Source organism: Phallusia mammillata, chromosome 8, assembly GCF_965637545.1.
Source record: "Phallusia mammillata chromosome 8, kaPhaMamm4.hap1.1, whole genome shotgun sequence".
NCBI classification, from domain to species: domain Eukaryota; kingdom Metazoa; phylum Chordata; class Ascidiacea; order Phlebobranchia; family Ascidiidae; genus Phallusia; species Phallusia mammillata.
In genome coordinates this window covers 4,524,533-4,544,901 of record NC_137259.1, presented here as the reverse complement: position 1 = coordinate 4,544,901, position 20,369 = coordinate 4,524,533, and the positions used below count along the sequence as shown (strand labels likewise).

Genomic DNA, 20,369 nt, shown 5'->3' with positions numbered 1-20,369 from the left:
CAAAACCTAGATATTGAATCACCTTAAACAAATCGGTTGTGCACAATCTACCAATCGAGTCAATCAAACCCGGTTTATAACTTCCGACCTATATAGGGGCCGTAAGATTAGGACAAGCTTCGTGTGGAAATGCGTTACCTCATGTTATGGTTGCGGCTGGCCTATTAATAGCTTGCTCTAGCCTCAGGCTTTCAGATTGCAAGCATTACACTCGCATCTAAGCTCTTACTGCATTGATTGCTGCCTCAATGTGCAGTGATTGACTGAAAGGGACGTGTCTCTCAAGATAATTGCTTATAGACCTACTGCAACCTGCCGCTCGTATGATAGCTTGGGATTGACACAATGCTTTTTGTTGTATCGCCAAACACTACTCGGGATATTTTTCACAATATAGAGCAGGTATATATCTTATGTTACTCTTAATTACTCCTAAAATAGGAAAAAAATGCGATCTTGGTTGTCTGATTTTCAAGTTAAAATTGAATTAGTTCAGCATATTTATACTCTTTTTCTCATTCAAACCCATACAAATAGGGTGTCTTAATGTCTTTTAGTTAAATTGAACGGGCTTGCAAAATCAGTCAGGACAACCATAGATCAATCAAGCAATTCCATTTTATGCGTTGCAATCGAACTAATGGATCAATCGTGAAATTGAAATCACATAGACAACAGAATGACATTGGACACTATATGCCTTGACCGCACTTTACAATAGAGCCACATACGTTAAATGTGCTTCGTCTTTTGTATCATTTAGATTATAATAAACAATAGAATGTATTAGGTCTCTAACAACTAAAACAATAACCTTTCAGTACCTGTGGTCATCGCTTTTAGGTTTAAACACAGCTCTAAACTGGTAAAAAATTCCATACATCTGTTACTGAAACAAAATGAAAAGATGCAGTTCTAACAGGAAACAATTGCGCAAAGTGCAAAAGGCATTGTTCCTGCCAAGAAAACGACACTGCACCAGACTAAGCAATTAAAATTATGGATCCATTACAAAATTTGAAAGCTGGGCCATCAATCAATTCCAAGTGATTTGACGGTAGAAATTATGAGAATACAGTTTGAATACACATGCCTAAATGTATATTCGGAATTTGCGTCAGTATGCCTATTTAGTTAACATAACTTATAAATGACACCAATAAAAGGTAGTTTTAGAAACAAAAACATTTCAACTTGAATTGGATTTATTATACCAAGCATAGTAATTAATTTCTGGTTTGTCGGTTAACCGCGTTTGGCCTGCAAGCATAAAACAAATAGTCATTACAAATTTATTAGTCTTTCCGTGGCTTCGGATCTGATGCAGTCTGCTATTTTGTTCCAAAAACAACAATCTTGCTTTGTTTGCACTTAAAACTAGGTTACGTATTGCTATTACGTGCAATCAAGCTAGACATGGTTGGGGCCCACTAAACCAGGGCTTCTCAAACTGTGGGTCGCGACCACAATTGGGGTCGCGTAATATAATTTTGGGGTCGCGAAACATTATGGGTTATTATGTCAGTCACAATAAATGGTATACGTGCGTATATTTATTGTTTAAACATCATTCCCATTTAATCAAACTGTTCTAAACACATTTTGTAGAACTTAAAAGAGTATTACCAGCCTAGTAACCATATGCGCCAGACTTATTTATGCCTATTGTGTATAAACAATGCGAAAAAGCAGATATCGCAAGCGTCACAATATAGATTATGACGTCATACAAACTAAGACTGTCAATCTGTGTATCAAGCTAGAAATGAATTTTGAGTAGCCCTGCACTAAACAATAAAAATTTTCGGTACAAAATACATCCCGGTTTTCAAATAACATGACTTCTTACAATCGATACAGCCTTTTTGCGAGTTGAACTTTATTTGAAAACCAACACAAATAGTAAACATTGATTTAAACTTACTTTTCCGCAGTACTTTAGGCTTGATAAGCGTCGTGCCTTAAAAAGTATCCAAAAAGTTAACAATCATCGATGACTTTAAAAAGTAAATGACTCAACTTAAACTGTAACTTGTGTACAATGACTTGTTTACAATATTACTTGGAACTGTATGAAGGTTTAAGCGGGTTTAGCACTTAATGTAAAAGTACCTTCAAGGACAGCAAGTCGCTTATGGCTTTGTGGTGTTATTTCGTTTGCGGAATTCTAAACGTTACTTCTTGAAACAAATCAAGAAAAACAATTTAGTAACACTCAAATTCCGGGTTGCATAACATAAATAGAGAACCGTCCCAAAGTTTGACATTTTTGACACCAAACTTAGTATTTGTTACTACTAAAATGAAACTCAACTCAACAAACCAACAAACGATTGTACACAAAAAAAGGCTTACTAACAGTTATGCACCAACTATTTAGTTTCTTTCCTTTGTCGCTTAATCTGTTACCCAAAACAATGAGCATTTGTTTTAAAACAATGGAATAAACACAGTCGCTGGGGGTGTAAAGCAGTGGTTCTCAACCTTTTAAGTTGGCGGACCAGTAAACTTTCTAAACAAATTTTGCGGACCGGTGGACTTTCAAAATCAACCCAAAATGCAATTACGACAAAAATATGCGGTTCAAAAGAAGAATGAAAAATTCCATATTAATAAGTTTGCTGCTGTCTGTTTGATATCGTATGTGTTAAACGAGGTTCTTTGAGATTAAACAAAATTAAATCGATATGTAAAATTGTAATATATTTGGCGGACCGGCAGGAAAGTTGACGGGGACCGGCACCGGTCCGCGGACCGGCGGTTGAGAACCACTGGTGTAAAGCAATTATGAAAACGATTATTTTAGTTAACTACAACTGATGCCAAAAACACATTTTAGCACTGACCACGCGCCCTAAAAAAACACAATCCTAAAAAAAAACTGCCTGGGTAGGAAAAAAGTCACAAACGTGTTTTCTTATTTCCTAGCACTTCAGCACTGTTAACTATATAGTTCATTTAAATCGATTTATCCATTCCACACGCAGTAGCTCAATTCGTATTTAGCACATCGTTAATGATGTCACATGTCGTATGAATTAACGTACCCAATTGTTTGCATAATATCCTGTTTCTTAACCACGCTGGTGTATTGTGATCAATCGTATGTTTCCCACCTGACCACGGGTTCATATGAACCTTTTAATATCCCCGAGATTAACCAGATAAAATTTTATTCAGCCCGTTTCAAATACATCAAAATAACCAACTATATGACGTCGTAGAAAGATGAAGTCATAAAACTAAAATGTAACAATGTAATTACCTCCTAAAAATGCAAAATTACCTACTTTGGGCAAATTACCCAATAACCATATCACCAGAGTGTATTATAAAATAAATGCCACACATTAAACAATGCCTGTACTAGTGATAACAACCTTTAAACTAAATGAAGAAACCTTGCTATACTGATGAAATAGATTGGCCATGAGAATTTAACAAACGTTTTATATAGGACATGGAAAAAATGAAAAACAGTGACTTAACACATAAGAGCAACATGTAAAAGTATCACAGTCGCTACATAAGAGCAACATGTAAAAATATCACAGGCGCTATACATAAATTGATCACTAGTAACACACGAGATGCGTGAAAAACCTTCCCCTGCATCGCCATAATTAAACATGTTGTCGATTACGTAACTTCCACGTGTTTACATGGCAACTGTCAATCAGAAGAGCATAACCACGGTCAAAGCGCTCAGCTAAAACTGTAACCTGTTTTTTAAAGTTTACCAGTCTATATCAAGTGTTGTTTATAAGGCCAGAACCAAAATAGAGTTGATGATGAATTTGTGACCTTTTTTAAAGTGTTACGGAAGTGTGAAACAAAATCTAACAAACCATTTTAGTTTATACTTCTTAACGCTCACCTTGCCAAAAACAGCAACAGCGGAAACGGCATATTTATCACTGGAGTATAACGCACGCCGTCATGATCAAAATTGTTTTGTAAATAGCTCAGCGGCAACACACAACATGTTGTTATACTGTCTAGCGCGTATACAAACGGAAAACCAAGAATAGAACACTTTTCGAAGCTAATACCGTTCCATGTACACAACGGTTTCCAAAAACCTGTCTATATTAATACCCACACTCACTGCAAATAAGGCAACCATTTTCGTAAATTACGAAATGCCGAAATTTAATAGTGGCTAAACGCTTAGAAACGATTTGACCAGTGACGTGTAAAAAACGTACTGTTAAGACGAATGCGTCACGGTTGAATACGGTTCTATAGTGTTGTGTATATGAAAACCTATGGGGCGTCGAAGACAAATCGATTGTACAATAGAAGTAGCTCTGAATCACGGAATATGACGTACAATCCGTAGGGGAAGTCCCCTCGCTACGTGATAACCCTGGCATCTCTCAGATTGGACGTTAGAATACGAAATAAGGCAAAACGTCGACGTGGTGTAAATTTGAACAATTGAAAAGGTTATGGTTTTGTTCGGCAGGGTTTGTTTGTTTTGCAACGCAAGCAAATCCGATACAAAGCAAATTAGGGTATAAATAAAAAATGGATAACATTTCTACGTACATATAAGCTGTTGCTGCCAGGCATAAAATCAAATTTATAGAGCTCTTCTGGCGATTGTATTTTTTATACCAACGTTTCGACGTCCTATACAGGTCGCCTTCATCAGGGTAATGCACGTAGTGCAGTGCACGATAAACAAAGGAAAAAAGAATTAAACGCAACCACGTCACAAGGCAGCATTTAACATTTATACGTGTTTGAGTAATAGACCTGAATTTTTTGGTTAACAATATTCCGTTGACCCGAAAACAACAAGAATAATTTAGAAAGGTATTTAGTTAAGATATCAATAACCATTGTGGAAAGTTTAAAAGAATTTCGAATTTGCGAATCTCGTGCCCATTTCTTATCCAGCGATTTCTTAAAAAAGCTTTCCATCATTGAGAAATAGTGGTAAACTTGGACCGACCGTGAAAAAATAAATATTCGCAACGTTAAAGCGTTGTCACAATATAGAAAGCGGCTATCCTTCCCACGAGCCAACCAATACAATACTGTTTTCACAGCAAAACTCGAACCTGGCCCGGAACTTGCCTACTGTTTATCTAGTGACGTATGTTAACCACATCAAGCCTTGTGACATCACAATCCGCGAGGCTTAAGACAGCTTACTGACCCAGTAGTGAAATACTCATTATCTTTACTAGTGGCGCCCGGTAACAAAAGGAACAACAACATTCGTCCACTATCTGTCGCCAAATCACCACCGGATTGTTAACGTACACGTCGCATGTTGATTCATGCCCATATGATCTTAAGTTAGGATCAACTAATCCAGCTTATGACACGGCGTATGATCACATGCTATAGATTTAGCCAATTGAACTGCATAGAAACTGACCGGAACATGTAGTAGTTTATTTCGTACTTCTCTTAACACGATGAGTTGGTTAAATAAAGAACTTTCAGACCAAAACAGGGCCGAAAGTTGATTTATATATGTGCTGGAAACACTAAGATTTAGCCCAGAATCGTGTACATTTGGGCTGTAAAAACATTGGTTGGTCAGTCCTCGGAAATTTATAACCGTTACGTAACATTATCTGGTCAGTTTTATAAATAACAAATTACGGTGCAAACTGTGCCACGACTGTAGTCAACGGTTAAATAACACTGGCCCAATTTCTTGTATGATGCAAATTCGTAATAGACAACTGACCAATCAAAATGTGATAAATTATCCAACCGTCCCTATACAAAACAAAAGCTACGATGCATGTAAACTATCCTGTTTTTGTGTAGGTTTTTTCTGCAGGTTATAAAGAGATGTAATAATGTGTCAACAAGTTTGCTTGCATTATTAAGATACGATGCATTTAAAATAATATTTAGACCGTTTTTTACGGGTAGATTCCATTCAGTTGAACATGCGGTTACGACCAGAAAGCGAACCTTCAACGATTAGTTTAAATACAGAAATATAGGTCTACTTAAATTAAATGCGCACAATGTTGTTAGCAAAACAACAGACTGGCAATTTGACAAAATCAGTGATTTCATGTAATGAGCGTAACCTTATAATATTTGAACACCTTTTGGCCCATTACAGCAAACTTTCATTGAAACTTTCTGGACTAAAGCCTAAACTAAACACAAAGCCTAATTTTTTTAAATGTAAAAAACCTGAGGTAAAACGAACCGCAGTATCTCAATCGAATTTAACTGACAAAGTCATACTCTGATACTGCATGCCCGGTTGCAATTTCGTATTTAGGTTTGCCAAAATTAATTCTCACATTTCATTTAAGACAACGTGCACAAATCCATAATAGCCTTTGAGAACGTATATTACCTTTATACAATACTCTGCTTTATAACAAAATTTACGTCTTTACGATTCAGCGTTATGTTGTTCTGTCATGCAAAGTAAAAATCTAGCGATACATGCACAACCTTATGGCATTTTGTTAAAATAATTGGTTTTAAATCGGATACCTAACTAACCAAAAGAAATGCAACACTACACTGATTCTATTGCTTTCATAATCATTTCATAGCTAACTCTTATCATAATGCACCTGTATCAACTTAATGAACCTTTTTGACAGTTGAAAGTGCCTGTTTGCATCATTTGGTGAAACAATAAAACAATAAATGACGTTTATTATTGCCCTTAATCGTTTTTTACCCGATTGACTTTTGTCAACGCATCATAACATTGTAGTATACTAACTATACATAGAATTTGTTACTGACACGTGGTTTACGGCTAGTTTTTCCATAGTCCTTAGTTTAAGGTGTTTAAATTTTGGTAAGGTTATTTTTCAAAAAAACTCACAACCCAAACAACTTATCATTTTGTTTCTGCACTCCTCTCAGAGCAAATTAAGGAAACAAGTAGGCTATGAGACTTTTAGGTAAAAACTGAAAGTCTTAGAAACAATCTAACGACATTGCTTCCATGAAGATTGAACTGAAACAATGCCTATTATCACGTCAAAAATGATGCGCCACCGCCATAAATTATTAGTAAATCTACTTACCCATTGTTACTTTGTAGCTAACACCGTCCACCTGAATAACCCTTGATACCTTTTTCGTCAGGGGAATGCTGTCAATCTTTGAAGTCGTTTCTTTACAGCTGACAGCAGCAAGGGGAGTAAGTGTTGTCCTAGCGTTCTGCGTTTGATTAATAGTTCTAGCGTCCTGGGAGAGCTGATATTTCTTATCGCTGGCACTGGTGGCCTCTTCGCTCATAATCGTGTGGGCGATACTTTTGACAGAAGGCGATGGTCTCCTGACGCAATTGCTTGAATGCTTGATAGCGGGCAGGCTGTCTGGACTCCAAGTCGAATTCTGGTTTCGGTCTTTTAGCGAATCGCTAACCAAAGGTTGTCCTCGGTTTGATTCCTCGTTCGGTGCCCGTGACTTTCTTAGAAATCGCCTCCAGTCAAAAGTCTGTGTTTTGTGAGTTGACCCAGTTCCCTTACATTGGCGATAACTCCGGTTATTGGAAGGGATTTGTAAGCCCGGGCTACTTGGAACAGCACCTGTACTAAGCGACGTATCCAACGGGATTTTCTTTCTACAGAAACCCTGCAATCCACGGGATTTTTGACGCTTTGAAGAACAATTTAACTGCAAAATTCCATCACTATTAGTCCGATGAACTGCTGCATTGGTCAGTCTTGCCTTTGATTCCCTCTGCAGGCCGTTTTGGTGTATAAGTTCAGTGCACAAAAAACGTCCAGTAACTTTGTCCAGGCAAACCTGAGAGTTTCCGTTTTGGCCGTTGCCACTGCGAACCAGATAATTCAAGTCTTGGTGGCATTCACCGTGTGCGAACATCTTTTGTTAGCAGCAATAATTGCGCAACAATAACCTCTGTGACGAACGCAAAACAACAACATTCAGAGTAAAGTGACTGGACAAAGGCTTTCAGTAGCCGGCAAAATAGATGCTGTTTACTCGAGGCAGACAAGTCCGCTTAAAGTGCTGGTAAACTTTTAAATACTTTTCTATGTTCTCCAAGTATTAACAGTTCAATACATCCCAATAATCTCAATTTCTGCCATACTGTAACACAAAGACAACCATTTGAACTGAAACTAAGCCTCAAGTTAGGCCTAGTTTGTCAGCCGTTTATTCATACGAATGTCACACCAGACAAAACGTTCAATACGACGCCAAAGCAAGCAAATCTCATACCATAGGTATCTTATGTAGGCTAGTCATATGCTGGAATTCGCTATCATAACTATAGCATCATATTGTTGTCATAGTAAATCCTAAACTCAACCTTGAACTAATGAAAACCCTAAACCAGTAGAAACCTGTCCACCATTTCATTTTTCGTCAATACTATACTAGGGTTGCCATATTTTATGATACACTATCCCTGACAAAGTTTATCTCGGTTGCGTTAACTCAGTTTTTCACAAACTTCTTCGTTATTTTTTCTAAAGGGTCCCTTTGCCATTATTTGAAGGGCTCGCGGTGCGTAAGCCTAAATTTGTATGAAAAACGAAAGTTGATTGCAGAATTTTAGTTAGTTATGCAAAATTGCGCAAAACGATGATCCAAATCTGACATCACAGACAAAACAAAAACATTACAACTGTGCGCGAACAATTGCATTTTTGTTAGTTCCATGCAATAAAGCCTATTGTTTAGCAATGAAGACGGTCGATTCTCACTTTCACTTTGATTTAAACTTATTCAGCCGCACAAACTGACGCCAAATAAGAATATAGAATTACTTCCACCTTTTCGCGATCCCCGCAAAGTGCCCTAAAGGGCCGCGGACCCCAGTTTGAGAACCGCTGCGTTAACCTTTTTTGCGATCCATACACTTCTATTCCGAAATAAATTTAGAATATTCGGAAGTCACACAAACGGTGACACTTAATTAGGCTAAGTTCACTACTCTTACTATCCTTGAAACAATAAGCACATATTTCAGGGATCGCCAACCTTTACCACTCTAAAAACCATTCGGACCAATTTCACACAGAAAAAAACTGCAAAACGAAACAGTAACCTTGTTTGTTAACCTGCGCGCCACCTTTACCTCTGTACGTTTCATGGTATAGACGCGGTTGTAGCAAACTACTAGAAACTTTCTAAAATTCCTGACTTTTAAGTGCATTTTAACATTTCTTCCTGACGCAGATTTAAACACTAAATTTCCTGACATGTCAGGGAAAATCCTGACGTATATGGCAACCCTATACTATACGTTATAACTGAAGTCCTTACGTAAATCGTGACGGTAAGCAAATTCGTACCTGCAAATTTATAAGGTCCTAAAATTGTGCGTTTTTTACAGGCTTTTGTTAGCTTTAGTGTAAAAATAGAACACAGAAAGTAATTGTAAGCAAATAATTACCAAATTTTGCAATGGCGCAAAAATGTCAAAAAACGTCAACACCTAGTTGCAGATCAGGAATCGACTGCCTTAAAATATGGTTAGTATTTTAGTATCTGCGACTATGTTGAATCACTTGCACTATAGGAAAATAGTTCCTTAACACTTCCATTTTGGCATGCGGAAAAGAAGATGTAAACAAAATTTTTCAAATCATACCGATAAGTTACAAATCAGGACTTTATGATGATTGTTATAATGAGTCCACCATATCGTTGTTTCGATAATTCGCGGAAATTAGAGAAAGGCAAGAGACATATGCGCTCAGTAACCATGGGTTGACGGCTAAAGAGACCTACTTGACAGCTTTGTGCCCCACACCAACAATTATTTTAAGCGACACTGCCCAATGGAAAATTGCCAATGTAACTACATACTACATGTTTGGCAAAGAAATTATAGCGCAAAAACAAACGGCAACAAAGTTATTCTACTTCAAAGTGCATTACAAGTAACTTTTTTTCATGATAGCGTACTCAATTCGCTTCTTTCTATGGCTATGTCCATTTCAACCTATATTACATCAGTACGTTTTATTATTAGATTGTAGGCTATGCAAGATATTTTTGCAGCCAAATCTGCACCCATTTGCACTATATCCAGGGTTGCCATACCGTCCTTATTTCTAAGATTTGTCCTTATTTTGTAGGGTAATGTCTTAGAAAAATGTATTGTCCTTATTTCTAAGAAATGTCCTTCTTTTTGACTTACGTCCTTATTTTGTCTTATTTTCAATAATTACAAGGAAAAAACTTATTGAAATGACAGTGAAATCCCCGCTACAAGTAAACCTAGACCTGAGCTGTTGTGAGATGCACGAAGTAACAAACAAGAAGTTGCTGGAACAGATTGTATCTGGCAAAAAATATGGCACGTGATATGTTACGGCTCGTATAAATGCGAAGATTTATTCGAAAACGTTTGTTTCGTTTCAAATGCAAACTTATTTTTGTTCTTATTTTCGGCTCCGTGTTGATGGCAACTCTGACTATATCTGATCAACAATGCAATATGGAATGATTTCAGTCGCTTGCATGCTAAGCGCGTTATCGAAATTCAATAATCTTTAGGCAAGCCTTAAAGCTAAATTAAAAGCAATTTACAATACCAATACAATACCAACCTAAAATACATTACACATATTAAAATTTCGCAATGGGCTGCAGTCACTATACGTAACAAACAACAACTTTTCTTAAAAGGTCACATCGCCTAATGGACATTAGCAACAAAATAGCATTCCTTTCCTACACTGCAAAAATGCTCATTTGAAATGCACGCAGGACCTTTCGACTTGTCAGTGACTCATTGATGACGTCAAGGGCCACGCGGAAGTGCTGCACTATCATAAACGTTATTTGAGACACCTAGGAGTTAAAATAAGCTAGTGTATCCGCTGCGTAGTGGCGCTAAAAAAAGAAACTACTTTCTGTACGCTTTACTATACGCAGCACTAAAACAACCTAAGTATAAATCTTAATTACGCGTTAGTATAGTATTTTTAGTTCTTGCAACACTACACTCTTATATAAGTTTTGAGAAAAAGCTAAATTTCTTAAAGGTCATAGAACCCTTGCACTTTTGGTTACCATTCAACTCAACGTATTCGACTCCGACTTTTTTAATTAAACTAGCTTCATGCCATGTCGTATAATGCATATTTAACAATATTAGTTGGACATTATAAGCTGCGACTATATAAGATGCACAAAGCTTGCTTAAAATTACGGAAAAGCCTGTGCACAAACTGACTATACATGCAGTGGTGGGATTCAGCCGGTTCGCAGCTGTTCTTTTACTGTCAAAAACTTTTTGTAAAAGTATGATTTTGGATATAGAACTGGCTGGCCAAAAAATTGAATCCCATCACTGACTTTATGTCCGCAATAGGTACTATAGTATACCTTAACCTAACAACACAGGAAATGCCTATTTCGCTGAAAGCCGTCTTGCTGCCGCCTGCGATATATAATAAGGGTAGAAATAAGGAAATCTATCGATCATGGCTTCAACGTGATTTGCATAATTGCTAAAACCAAGCATGGGCCTACGAAATTTCGTTATATACACTAGGGAGGCAATCAAAAAGGCTTACAGATATCGACTGCATTCACACTGGCTTAAAAAAACAAGTGTATTGCGCTTTCGCAAAAACACATAACTTAGTTCGATTGAGTTACATAAACCTGAATGACTTGAGTATACTGTGGTCACACATGTACTAATTGGACACGCGTAACTTTATGCGCTGCGATAACAAATGATATAAAATTAGTAATACACGTTAACCTTTTACATCGATAGGCGAGGCAAGTTAGTTTCATAAACCTTTTTGCTTTGTGCTCTAAAAGCGTTTTCAAGAACGAACACTTTCGCAAATATGGCGGTATATTTGGGCTCAAACATACTTAATGTAAACACGTAAATATTATGTATACAGCAGTGGTTCTCAAACTTTTTTTTGTTGCGACGCCTATGGAAAAGTTTTCTGGTCTTGCTACGCACCAGCAAATAAAAGTTAATGCAAAAACTTATTATTAAAGTTGTGTTTTTCGATACAATCACCAAAAGCCACGAAACGGAACTATTCTGCGACGCCCTTGGAAAATTGAAACGACGCACCAGGGCGTCGCGACGCACAGTTTGAGAACTACTGGTATACAGTATACCTAACCAAATGTTCTATCTGGTTAGAATAAAGAATTATAGCTTTTGAGGAAGCCTCGTACAGAAACTTTTAGATTGATTGAATTAAGAATAGTTTGTGTGTTTAAGAAATAAATTACACAATAAAACATTAACATAAACAAACAAAAAAATGTAAAAACTTCGAATGTTTGTTAAGTGTACATTTTAAAGCTTTTGAAAAACGTGTTTTTCTTACGGTGCTAGTGAACACCCGTCACATTGACTGAAAGGTTAGATTACATTGTAAAACGACCCTTTACACATTAAACCACCGAATGTAGTGCAGAAACCCAGTGCATGGTTTGGCAAAAATCTTCGCATGCAATCGATACCTTTAAAGGTTACGACAGGCTTTTGATTCAACAGACCTTCTGATAGCACGAAAAATAAACGAATTCTCTATAAATACGTTTAATTTTCAATACAGGGCTAACCTTATGAAACCAACGGTTTCTAAAGCAAAACGGAAGACTTGATATTTGTTGTAAGGCTATAATGACGACATAGGTTTTGTGACGACATATTCGTCTTGGTGATGTCATAAATGTTTTTACACAACGCTTCAATTTCTGAGACTGCAAATTTTAATAATTTTAACAATTATAATTGTAAATTCAAGAAAACTGTTACCGTTTCGTGATGTCATTGTAGTGATTGTTACGTCACAGTAACGTCATTTTCTACAATTGCTAATAGACATTGTGAAAATTTGATAGCAAAACCCTTTTTGCTACTTGAAAAAATTAACAGTCTAATCCTCGCAAGTTAATAACAGTGTTGAACAACCCAGGTAAAACCCGGTAGATTTCGACTAATGTGCAAATGCGGTCGCAGGCCAACAATTACAATCACAGCTGCCCTTCTTGATGTGAATGACAGTCTGGCAATTATACTTGACGGTTTGCCTCTTATAGTCTTAGGTGGTCTGGCGGACAAAGTAGTCCAAGACATGCAGTGCATTATACTATACTTAGCGTATACGGTGCATCAAATAGTTTTTAAAGTTGTAATGTCTAAACTGTAATCTATAGAACCTTTGACTTCTACCTTTACGAGGCCTTGTCAATTTCAAAGCGTCGCAAAATGACAAAGGTCAAGCCATGCTTCGTGGCCTCTGAACGCAACATTAAAAACCTTTAACGCTTTGTTGTCCAGCAGAGAGCGCTGATCATAAGCAAAGAGCTAATCAGGTTTATTCGCGGGGTCGTTGGATAGGTCGCTAATCATTAAATCGCAATTACAAGTGAACCACATTTGATAGACAAGCTGGCCTTTTTTGCTCTTCCCTATCACCTTGGATCAATAACTGTCAAAGCGGCTTTATTCAAACGGCAATCATTTTTTCCTATACTTGGTGCTGTTTAATGGTGAAAATAACGGCCCAAATAGACGTAAAAAGCGACATGCTTTCTTGTTCAAATGTTGCTGTTTGTTTTTTAAAACCAACACATTAATTTTGTTTTGCATGCATTGACATTAGTGTACACGTTATAAACAAGACCTTTTTGCTAATATTTAGAAATTAAGCCATTGGCAATAACAATTGGACTTGGTAAATATACTGTTTTACCTTTTCGTATAAGTCTTTTCGTTTATAGTGCTTGTGCACATTAAAACAATACATTTAAGCGGCGTATTGTCTACACATAGGTATGCATTGTTTACGCATTGACCAATCAAAATATAACAAAGTGAAGACACATTTGAGTAATTAGTATGTAAGTAGACGCATTTACGTCAGTAAGAACTGCAAGCAGATGCAGAAATGCGTATTGGCAAGTTTCTAATCACTCAAGACTAATTTCGCCCCTGTGGGGCAAAATTTGGCAGCCTCTTGATTTGGTGACTATATACTGTATTATTGCAGTGTAATTGCTGAAGCTCATACACATGCCAGAAAGGTGTAGAAATGTGCAAAAGTGAAACAGTCTATTGTTTGTTTTATGCCCAAACAAAACTGCAGCATTTTAATCGCTTTTTTAAATAATATTTTAAAGAAAAACAATGGATTAATCCGTATACAAGCGTTGTAGGTTACTAATAAAACGATTTTTTGCCTACCTACAACAAACACGTACATCTTAATAGCACAAGCTATTCACACACTTAAAAACATATCTAATATTCTAACTGCATGTGTTTTTAAACCTACTTCATCACTTGCCTTAAATTATTGCGCATTTACGCTATCTGAACTATCTATACTACTTAAATAGCCACTACAGCACATGCCGCAACGACAGCATTGGTATGACACCAGCCCAACGTCTGCGTTGACTCAATAGTCGTTTTTGCCTCGCATGCTCCCAGACAAAAACGCAAAAACGTGCGTAAGCCACTTGAAGCACTCGAAATCAACGAAACGTGCAATTAAGGGTGCCATTCAATGCATTGCGCCTGGCGTTGTTGAGATTGTCAACATGCTTTGATTTTAGCTGTTGATTAGATACATGGGGACTACAATCCTTAAGCTTTAGTGTTGTTGGCCTAATAGAAACAGGTTTACATGAATAAATGTATATAATTGGGGCCCTTAAACAAAAATCCAGTCCTTAACCGTAATCCAATTCTGACTAAGAATACAAATACAAAATTTAACCTATGAAGCTCCCAAAACATTAACAAAGCTGCTGCAAACATAAACTAAAAGACAAGCCATGCTTAAAAATGCACTGTGCATAAAACAAGGTATACTATTTTTAGTAAAATCACTGGGTAGATGCAGACTAAAAAGATTTTTTTAGACGCTGCGCAACCATTTTCGACACAGGGCAACATTATGCACGCATGAATACGCGACAAAAACGCCGATTTTAGTTTTAAATTGCACACAAGAAATGTCTATGCACTGCTGCCTCAGTTAAAGACTTGATCCACACAGAAAACCACATTAAATGTATGTCACCCAATTTTAGCACACAGATCTGTACAAAAGTCAACACTTATAAACGCACGATGGATGGTTACTGAAAGAGCTGTAGCTTATGGTTTTATTGATTCATTTGCATTCTATTTACCATTTTAGCAGCCTTACTTCAAACGCTGTTAGTGCGTGCGTACATTGCTATTGATTTACTGATCGTTCTGCCATTCCGAACGAATCCCAAGGAAGAGGTCAAAAGAGTTTAGACCCCATGGACTTCTGCCAACGTCAACATGTACATTAACAAACACCACTATGAGCAAGTACAGTGTGCTTTTTTGCTCATTTGCAACGTTATAAATCGTAAGGTCTTGCTGGCTGTTCTTTTCAAGGGAAGTTGAGTGGTCAAATTGTGCTAGCATACAAGTATACTTGGTACCGTGCATCGCCATTTTAAAATCCAATTTACAAGCAAACTTTTTAACTGTCTTGTAATGATGAGCAAAAGTTCCGAACTGGACTAAGTTGCGACACGAAAATCGGTAAAGAGTTTTATTGTACAAACATACCCTGAAAAAATACTAGTTTTCAGAACATCAGAACTGATGCCATATGCGCTCAGCCAGGTAAAAACGATAATCCACAAAAGAGTTTTAGAACTACCTTGGTAAGATTAGGCTACCAAACCATATACATAAACTTATATATATGGTATAGACTCTTGGTAAAATCGGAGCGTTTTGGGGCGCTAAAAAAACGGACACCCCTAATATCGATAATACCATTCACATAGATACGTACTACACTCGTAAAATATTCGCGTTTTTGAATATTATTTGCATGCTGCACTCAATGCGAGTTCTTACCTGTAGAAAAAAACATTTAATCCTCGAACTGCGTTGGTCCAATATGTATATTTTAGGGGCCGGTATTAACCAGCTTTATTGAATACCATAATTAATCAAGAAAATGCTTAGAATTTAATTCTGGACAAATACAAAACATGTTTGCAAACATCATAAAAAAACAATAACTGCTATACACCCTACGGGCAATAAAACTCCAAAATTGGTCTTATTTTATTCGGTCTTATTGAAGCACTGTAACCCACTATACTGACCACAATAAACTCTCATGCGGTTATGTATAATTACAGCGGGTGACCAAAGCAAGTGTAATAATTCATTAAGCCTTACAATGTCGTCTCATACAAATACAAGGTTCAATTAGGTTTGGTTTAATAATTTTTCTATATGAGTGTGCCTTGATCGCTGGTCTGCATCGACACTTCAGCTATTTATCTGTGTCTTAATAGGTTTGATTGAAAACCTTCTTTAACCTCTTGGAACAATGCGGGTATATGAGTACATCATAAAGGTAATCATATCATTTATGAATGTAGAGACTGATTTAAACTGCAGAACAGCAATGATAAACTCGGATATGGAATCACGCGAACAATAAACCTGAGTAACCTCTTTGAACCTGAGTTACCTCTGAGCAATTGATTGTGTCATTATGATATTTGTTGTATCTTACCTTTGTGAACTAAAGTGACGGAAAACATACTAACATGAAATATCCTTTTTATATTACCATTTTGCGTTTTACAAATATATAAACAACGAAACAGTTGTACTTTTAATCTAAACACGCAATCCATACATTATACAGAGTACGTTCAGTCAAAAATGTACACAAAACCTATTAGACCTTACTAAAATTTTGATATTGAAACATATTTTAAGTATTATATGCTTTACGTCGGACTAGAACACAAAATTTGCTAATTCAAAAAATTATAAATTTGTACTTACCCTTTGCGAAGCCATTCAAAATCCGTGAAGAGTCCTCTAGCACGACCTTGTGGCTGTTTGATTTCGGTTCTTGTGGTAATTTATGGCCCATCATAGTGATACTTGTATTTCCGTCAGATGTTTCTACCAGGTAAATTTATTATTCTTAATCTTGTTTTGCAAAATTCTGTGCCTAAACAAGCTCAAGCATAAACTAAAATTAAACAAAATATTTTTTTATGGTGAAGAAAATAGTAGAAACAGTTTTGCTAAAGATAATGCAAAAATGACTACCAATTTACAGTTGTGCTTTACAATAAGCCTAAGCGTTGTCTGAAATCAATAACTTTCCTAACAGCCAATCGATTCTACAGACACATTGAATTATTCTCCTAATTAAACACCCTTTTATATTATTGCTAGAAGCTATACTTTTGCACTGACTACAAGTGCAAAAATCTTGCAACTGGCGTTAAAGAAACGACGACTTCTCTTTAAATTAAACCCCTCTCGAATAAACCAATATTAAAAGTTTATTGGTGTTGGAAAACTAATCACTTGACAGCATCTCGTTATTCACGCACGATTTTGCATTAACCTAATGACTCGTTGGCCCGTCAACTTAAATGGGATTTATACAAAAAGTTTCCCAGGTGACCTTTAGAAGTGGTGCGTTCTATTCCCCTGGGACCCACCCTTGCGATTTACAGTAGGTCGATATAGGCTTTCTTCAATAATTTAGCGCTTTCTTGAGATCCAACTTTGCAAACTTTGGAGCAAAAATATTGACGTGCTCTGGGGGTTTCGAGTTATAAAAAGCGCGCAATAAAGGAGGTAATGGGGTGACCTATGGGTGATGGGGGGAATTCCCCTTACCTTTGAAATGTTTGACTAAAAATTTTAGGATGCGAGTGAAAAAGTAAGTTATTTAAATTGGAAACAAACGGTACTAAAATCCCCAAAGCCCAAAATTTATTTTAGAAATCTCCGCTTTGTCGATATGAAACGACCATTTTTCGCAGACAAAGCACTTAGTAAAAAACTATAAGTTAACAACATAAAAAAAATATTGTCAACAAAATATATTGTGTTTTCGCTTGTTACCTTACATGTCGGATGTAGATTTTACTTTGCTTTTATACAGTATTACACTTTTACGCGACCTTGGCTTGTAGGCAAAAATAAAAATTCGAGAAATTGAAAAAGTTAGGTAGACAAAATTTAAACCTTAGGTTTTTACTAATATGATTTCAACAAATATAGCCTACAAGCAAGTTCTCCGATATTACTATTTTGTGACTAAGAGTTATACAAATCAGACTATAATAAATACGGAATGTTATTAAAAAGAAACTTATCTACGACCCTTATCAGTATCGAGTACTAATGTTTTGCGAATCAAAATTTTTTTTTAAACCTACAATATTTTGTATATCGCAACAAACGTAAAAAATTTGCTATCTATTCTCGAAAGTCGTTTTTAATTCAAAGTGCGGTGTTAATAAATTAATTATCCTACAGCCACCTAAACAATATTGGTAGACCTACTAACACCATATACCGCAAGTGACAACCAAAGTCGATTTGGTTATATCTCCAAAAATGCTCACGGTTAGGGCTATTAGGGTCGGGGTAAGGTATTAGCACTTAAAATTCAATAAAACTAACCCAAAACATTACTTACTAATGTAAAAATTTTAAAAACTTATTTCCCAACCCAACCCATTCACAGCCGCTAAATAAAAAATTCAGCTCTTTACGCCCTCTAATCGACTTTGGTTGTCATTTGCGTTATGGTGTTAGTAGCTCTACCAACAATATTTAGTTAGCTTTTAAAACTATTCGCATTGTTTTCTTCAGGTACTATGTCCAATAGACTAACATATATCCAATAAAAAATATTATCCTAACACTTTCATCTCAAAGTTCATAAAATTCGCTAAACTTTCGCTCTTTCCATAGCAGCTCGTAAAATAAAATAATCTCAGTGCATGTAGTTTGGAACCTGTACAAAACCCTAAATGCCTTGTACGCAAGCCTAAATCCCAAGGCGAGTGTATTATAATTAAGTTACAAGCATACACGGTTTAAGAATAGCGCATTTTTGATCTTCCTGCCTACCATTTGTCTAATTCCGCGAAGAAACTTGTAACCAATCGAAATCAATGAACTGAAGTGAGGTGAAGCCCATGAAACCATGAATCACATGAAAAATGGTTCAATCATTTTGATCGGCTCGTGGTTATTATACTGAACATCACTGTTAGCAACATGTTTTTTGTCCTTACCAGTTACCACACTAGTAAATGGCAACACAAACAACGGAATTAGTGCAAATCGCGATAATTTTTAAACGAAACAGAAAATACCAAACAAAACTAATGATTACATAAATGGTTGACCTGTACCGATACGTCCATTTGTAATTGATCTATGTAAGCTCTACTTCACTTTGTAAACAAACAATCAATTTATTGATGAAACAATGATTGTAGAATGTTACGGGAGCGATAAAGGAAAGTATGAAGTAACCCTAGTAAGTTTGACAGCAAAATCGATTTAATTCATATGTCTGATTCAAATAGTAAGGTTGGTGTTAACCAATCAAAAAAATATGTTTACAATAATTATTTATGAAAACTGTCGTGAAGGTGTATGCTGACCAACTATATTAACATACACTCGTAACAAATAACAGTAAGCTTACGTTAGTATTTTGATATATTACTGGACAAAATCTCAATAGGGCAGCAGAAGATAAAAAATCTACATTATGCAAATGGATTCGAACCAACGAAAGCAGCTGATCCGGGGCTGACACAATACCCTAACTAAGACACACAGTGGAGGGGCTAAATCAATAAACTATTATGTGGTATGGGTTTCGTTTGCCTGTGTCTTAGCGCACTTTGCTAGAAAGTTGTATTTTTTGCTGCCATGATTTGAAGTCACCTGCAGACAGTGCGCACTGTTTCAATCTGTAATGTAACATCAGTGCAGCTGGTGAGAAGACATGGCCGTATAGGGCTAGTGTCGCCAATTGACGACACTCAAGTTGTTAGGTGTGGTGCTACTACATTAAAAAAACGTACAATCTTGTCACCATACAGTTACACTGATCTAACCTAATAGAAAAAAAACAGTGTGTTGTGTCTGCAATTTACTTATTATAAATGGGCTTAATGTCTTTATAATTTGAAGTTAACTTACCAAAAACAGTAGCATCTTTCTTTGCGGAGATCCGGCGACGGTGACGATTCTGCGGAAAATAAAGTTATTGCAATTTAAAGAAGCAAATAACAAACAGCATATGTATTCCTGACAAAAAGTGATACAATAACTCGAAATTCGATGAAGTTCTTAATCGTATTTTCTAAAGAAAACTCCAGCGTAAAGGACTCAGCGTGGCTCGAGTCGTAATCAGTTGCACAACGTTTAAACGTTATTAAGCGGACACTAATGAGAGTTAGTTATTCAACGCGCTGTAGCTACGCACACTAGTTGCCCAAAGTGACTTGTGTTCAAGTTTAGTGGCTTTTTTCTTAATTCAGGGTTTGTCAACCACGATGCTTTATTGCATATAGTAGTTTATTCAAAGAAAAAA

General features: G+C 36.4%; 1 protein-coding gene across 2 annotated transcripts in view; it reads right to left on the bottom strand.

Moving 5' to 3' along the window:
• Positions 1–8,090, bottom strand: part of LOC145203615 (uncharacterized) — a 31,177-nt gene extending 23,087 nt beyond the window's left edge. For both annotated transcript variants that reach the window (XM_080075870.1, XM_080075871.1), the window contains exon 1: positions 7,035–8,090. In XM_080075870.1, the coding sequence (XP_079931996.1) occupies positions 7,035–7,839 (805 nt within the window). In that variant the 5' untranslated portion in view covers positions 7,840–8,090. The remainder of the gene's footprint in view (positions 1–7,034) is intronic.
• Between the last annotated feature and the right edge of the window lie 12,279 nt (positions 8,091–20,369).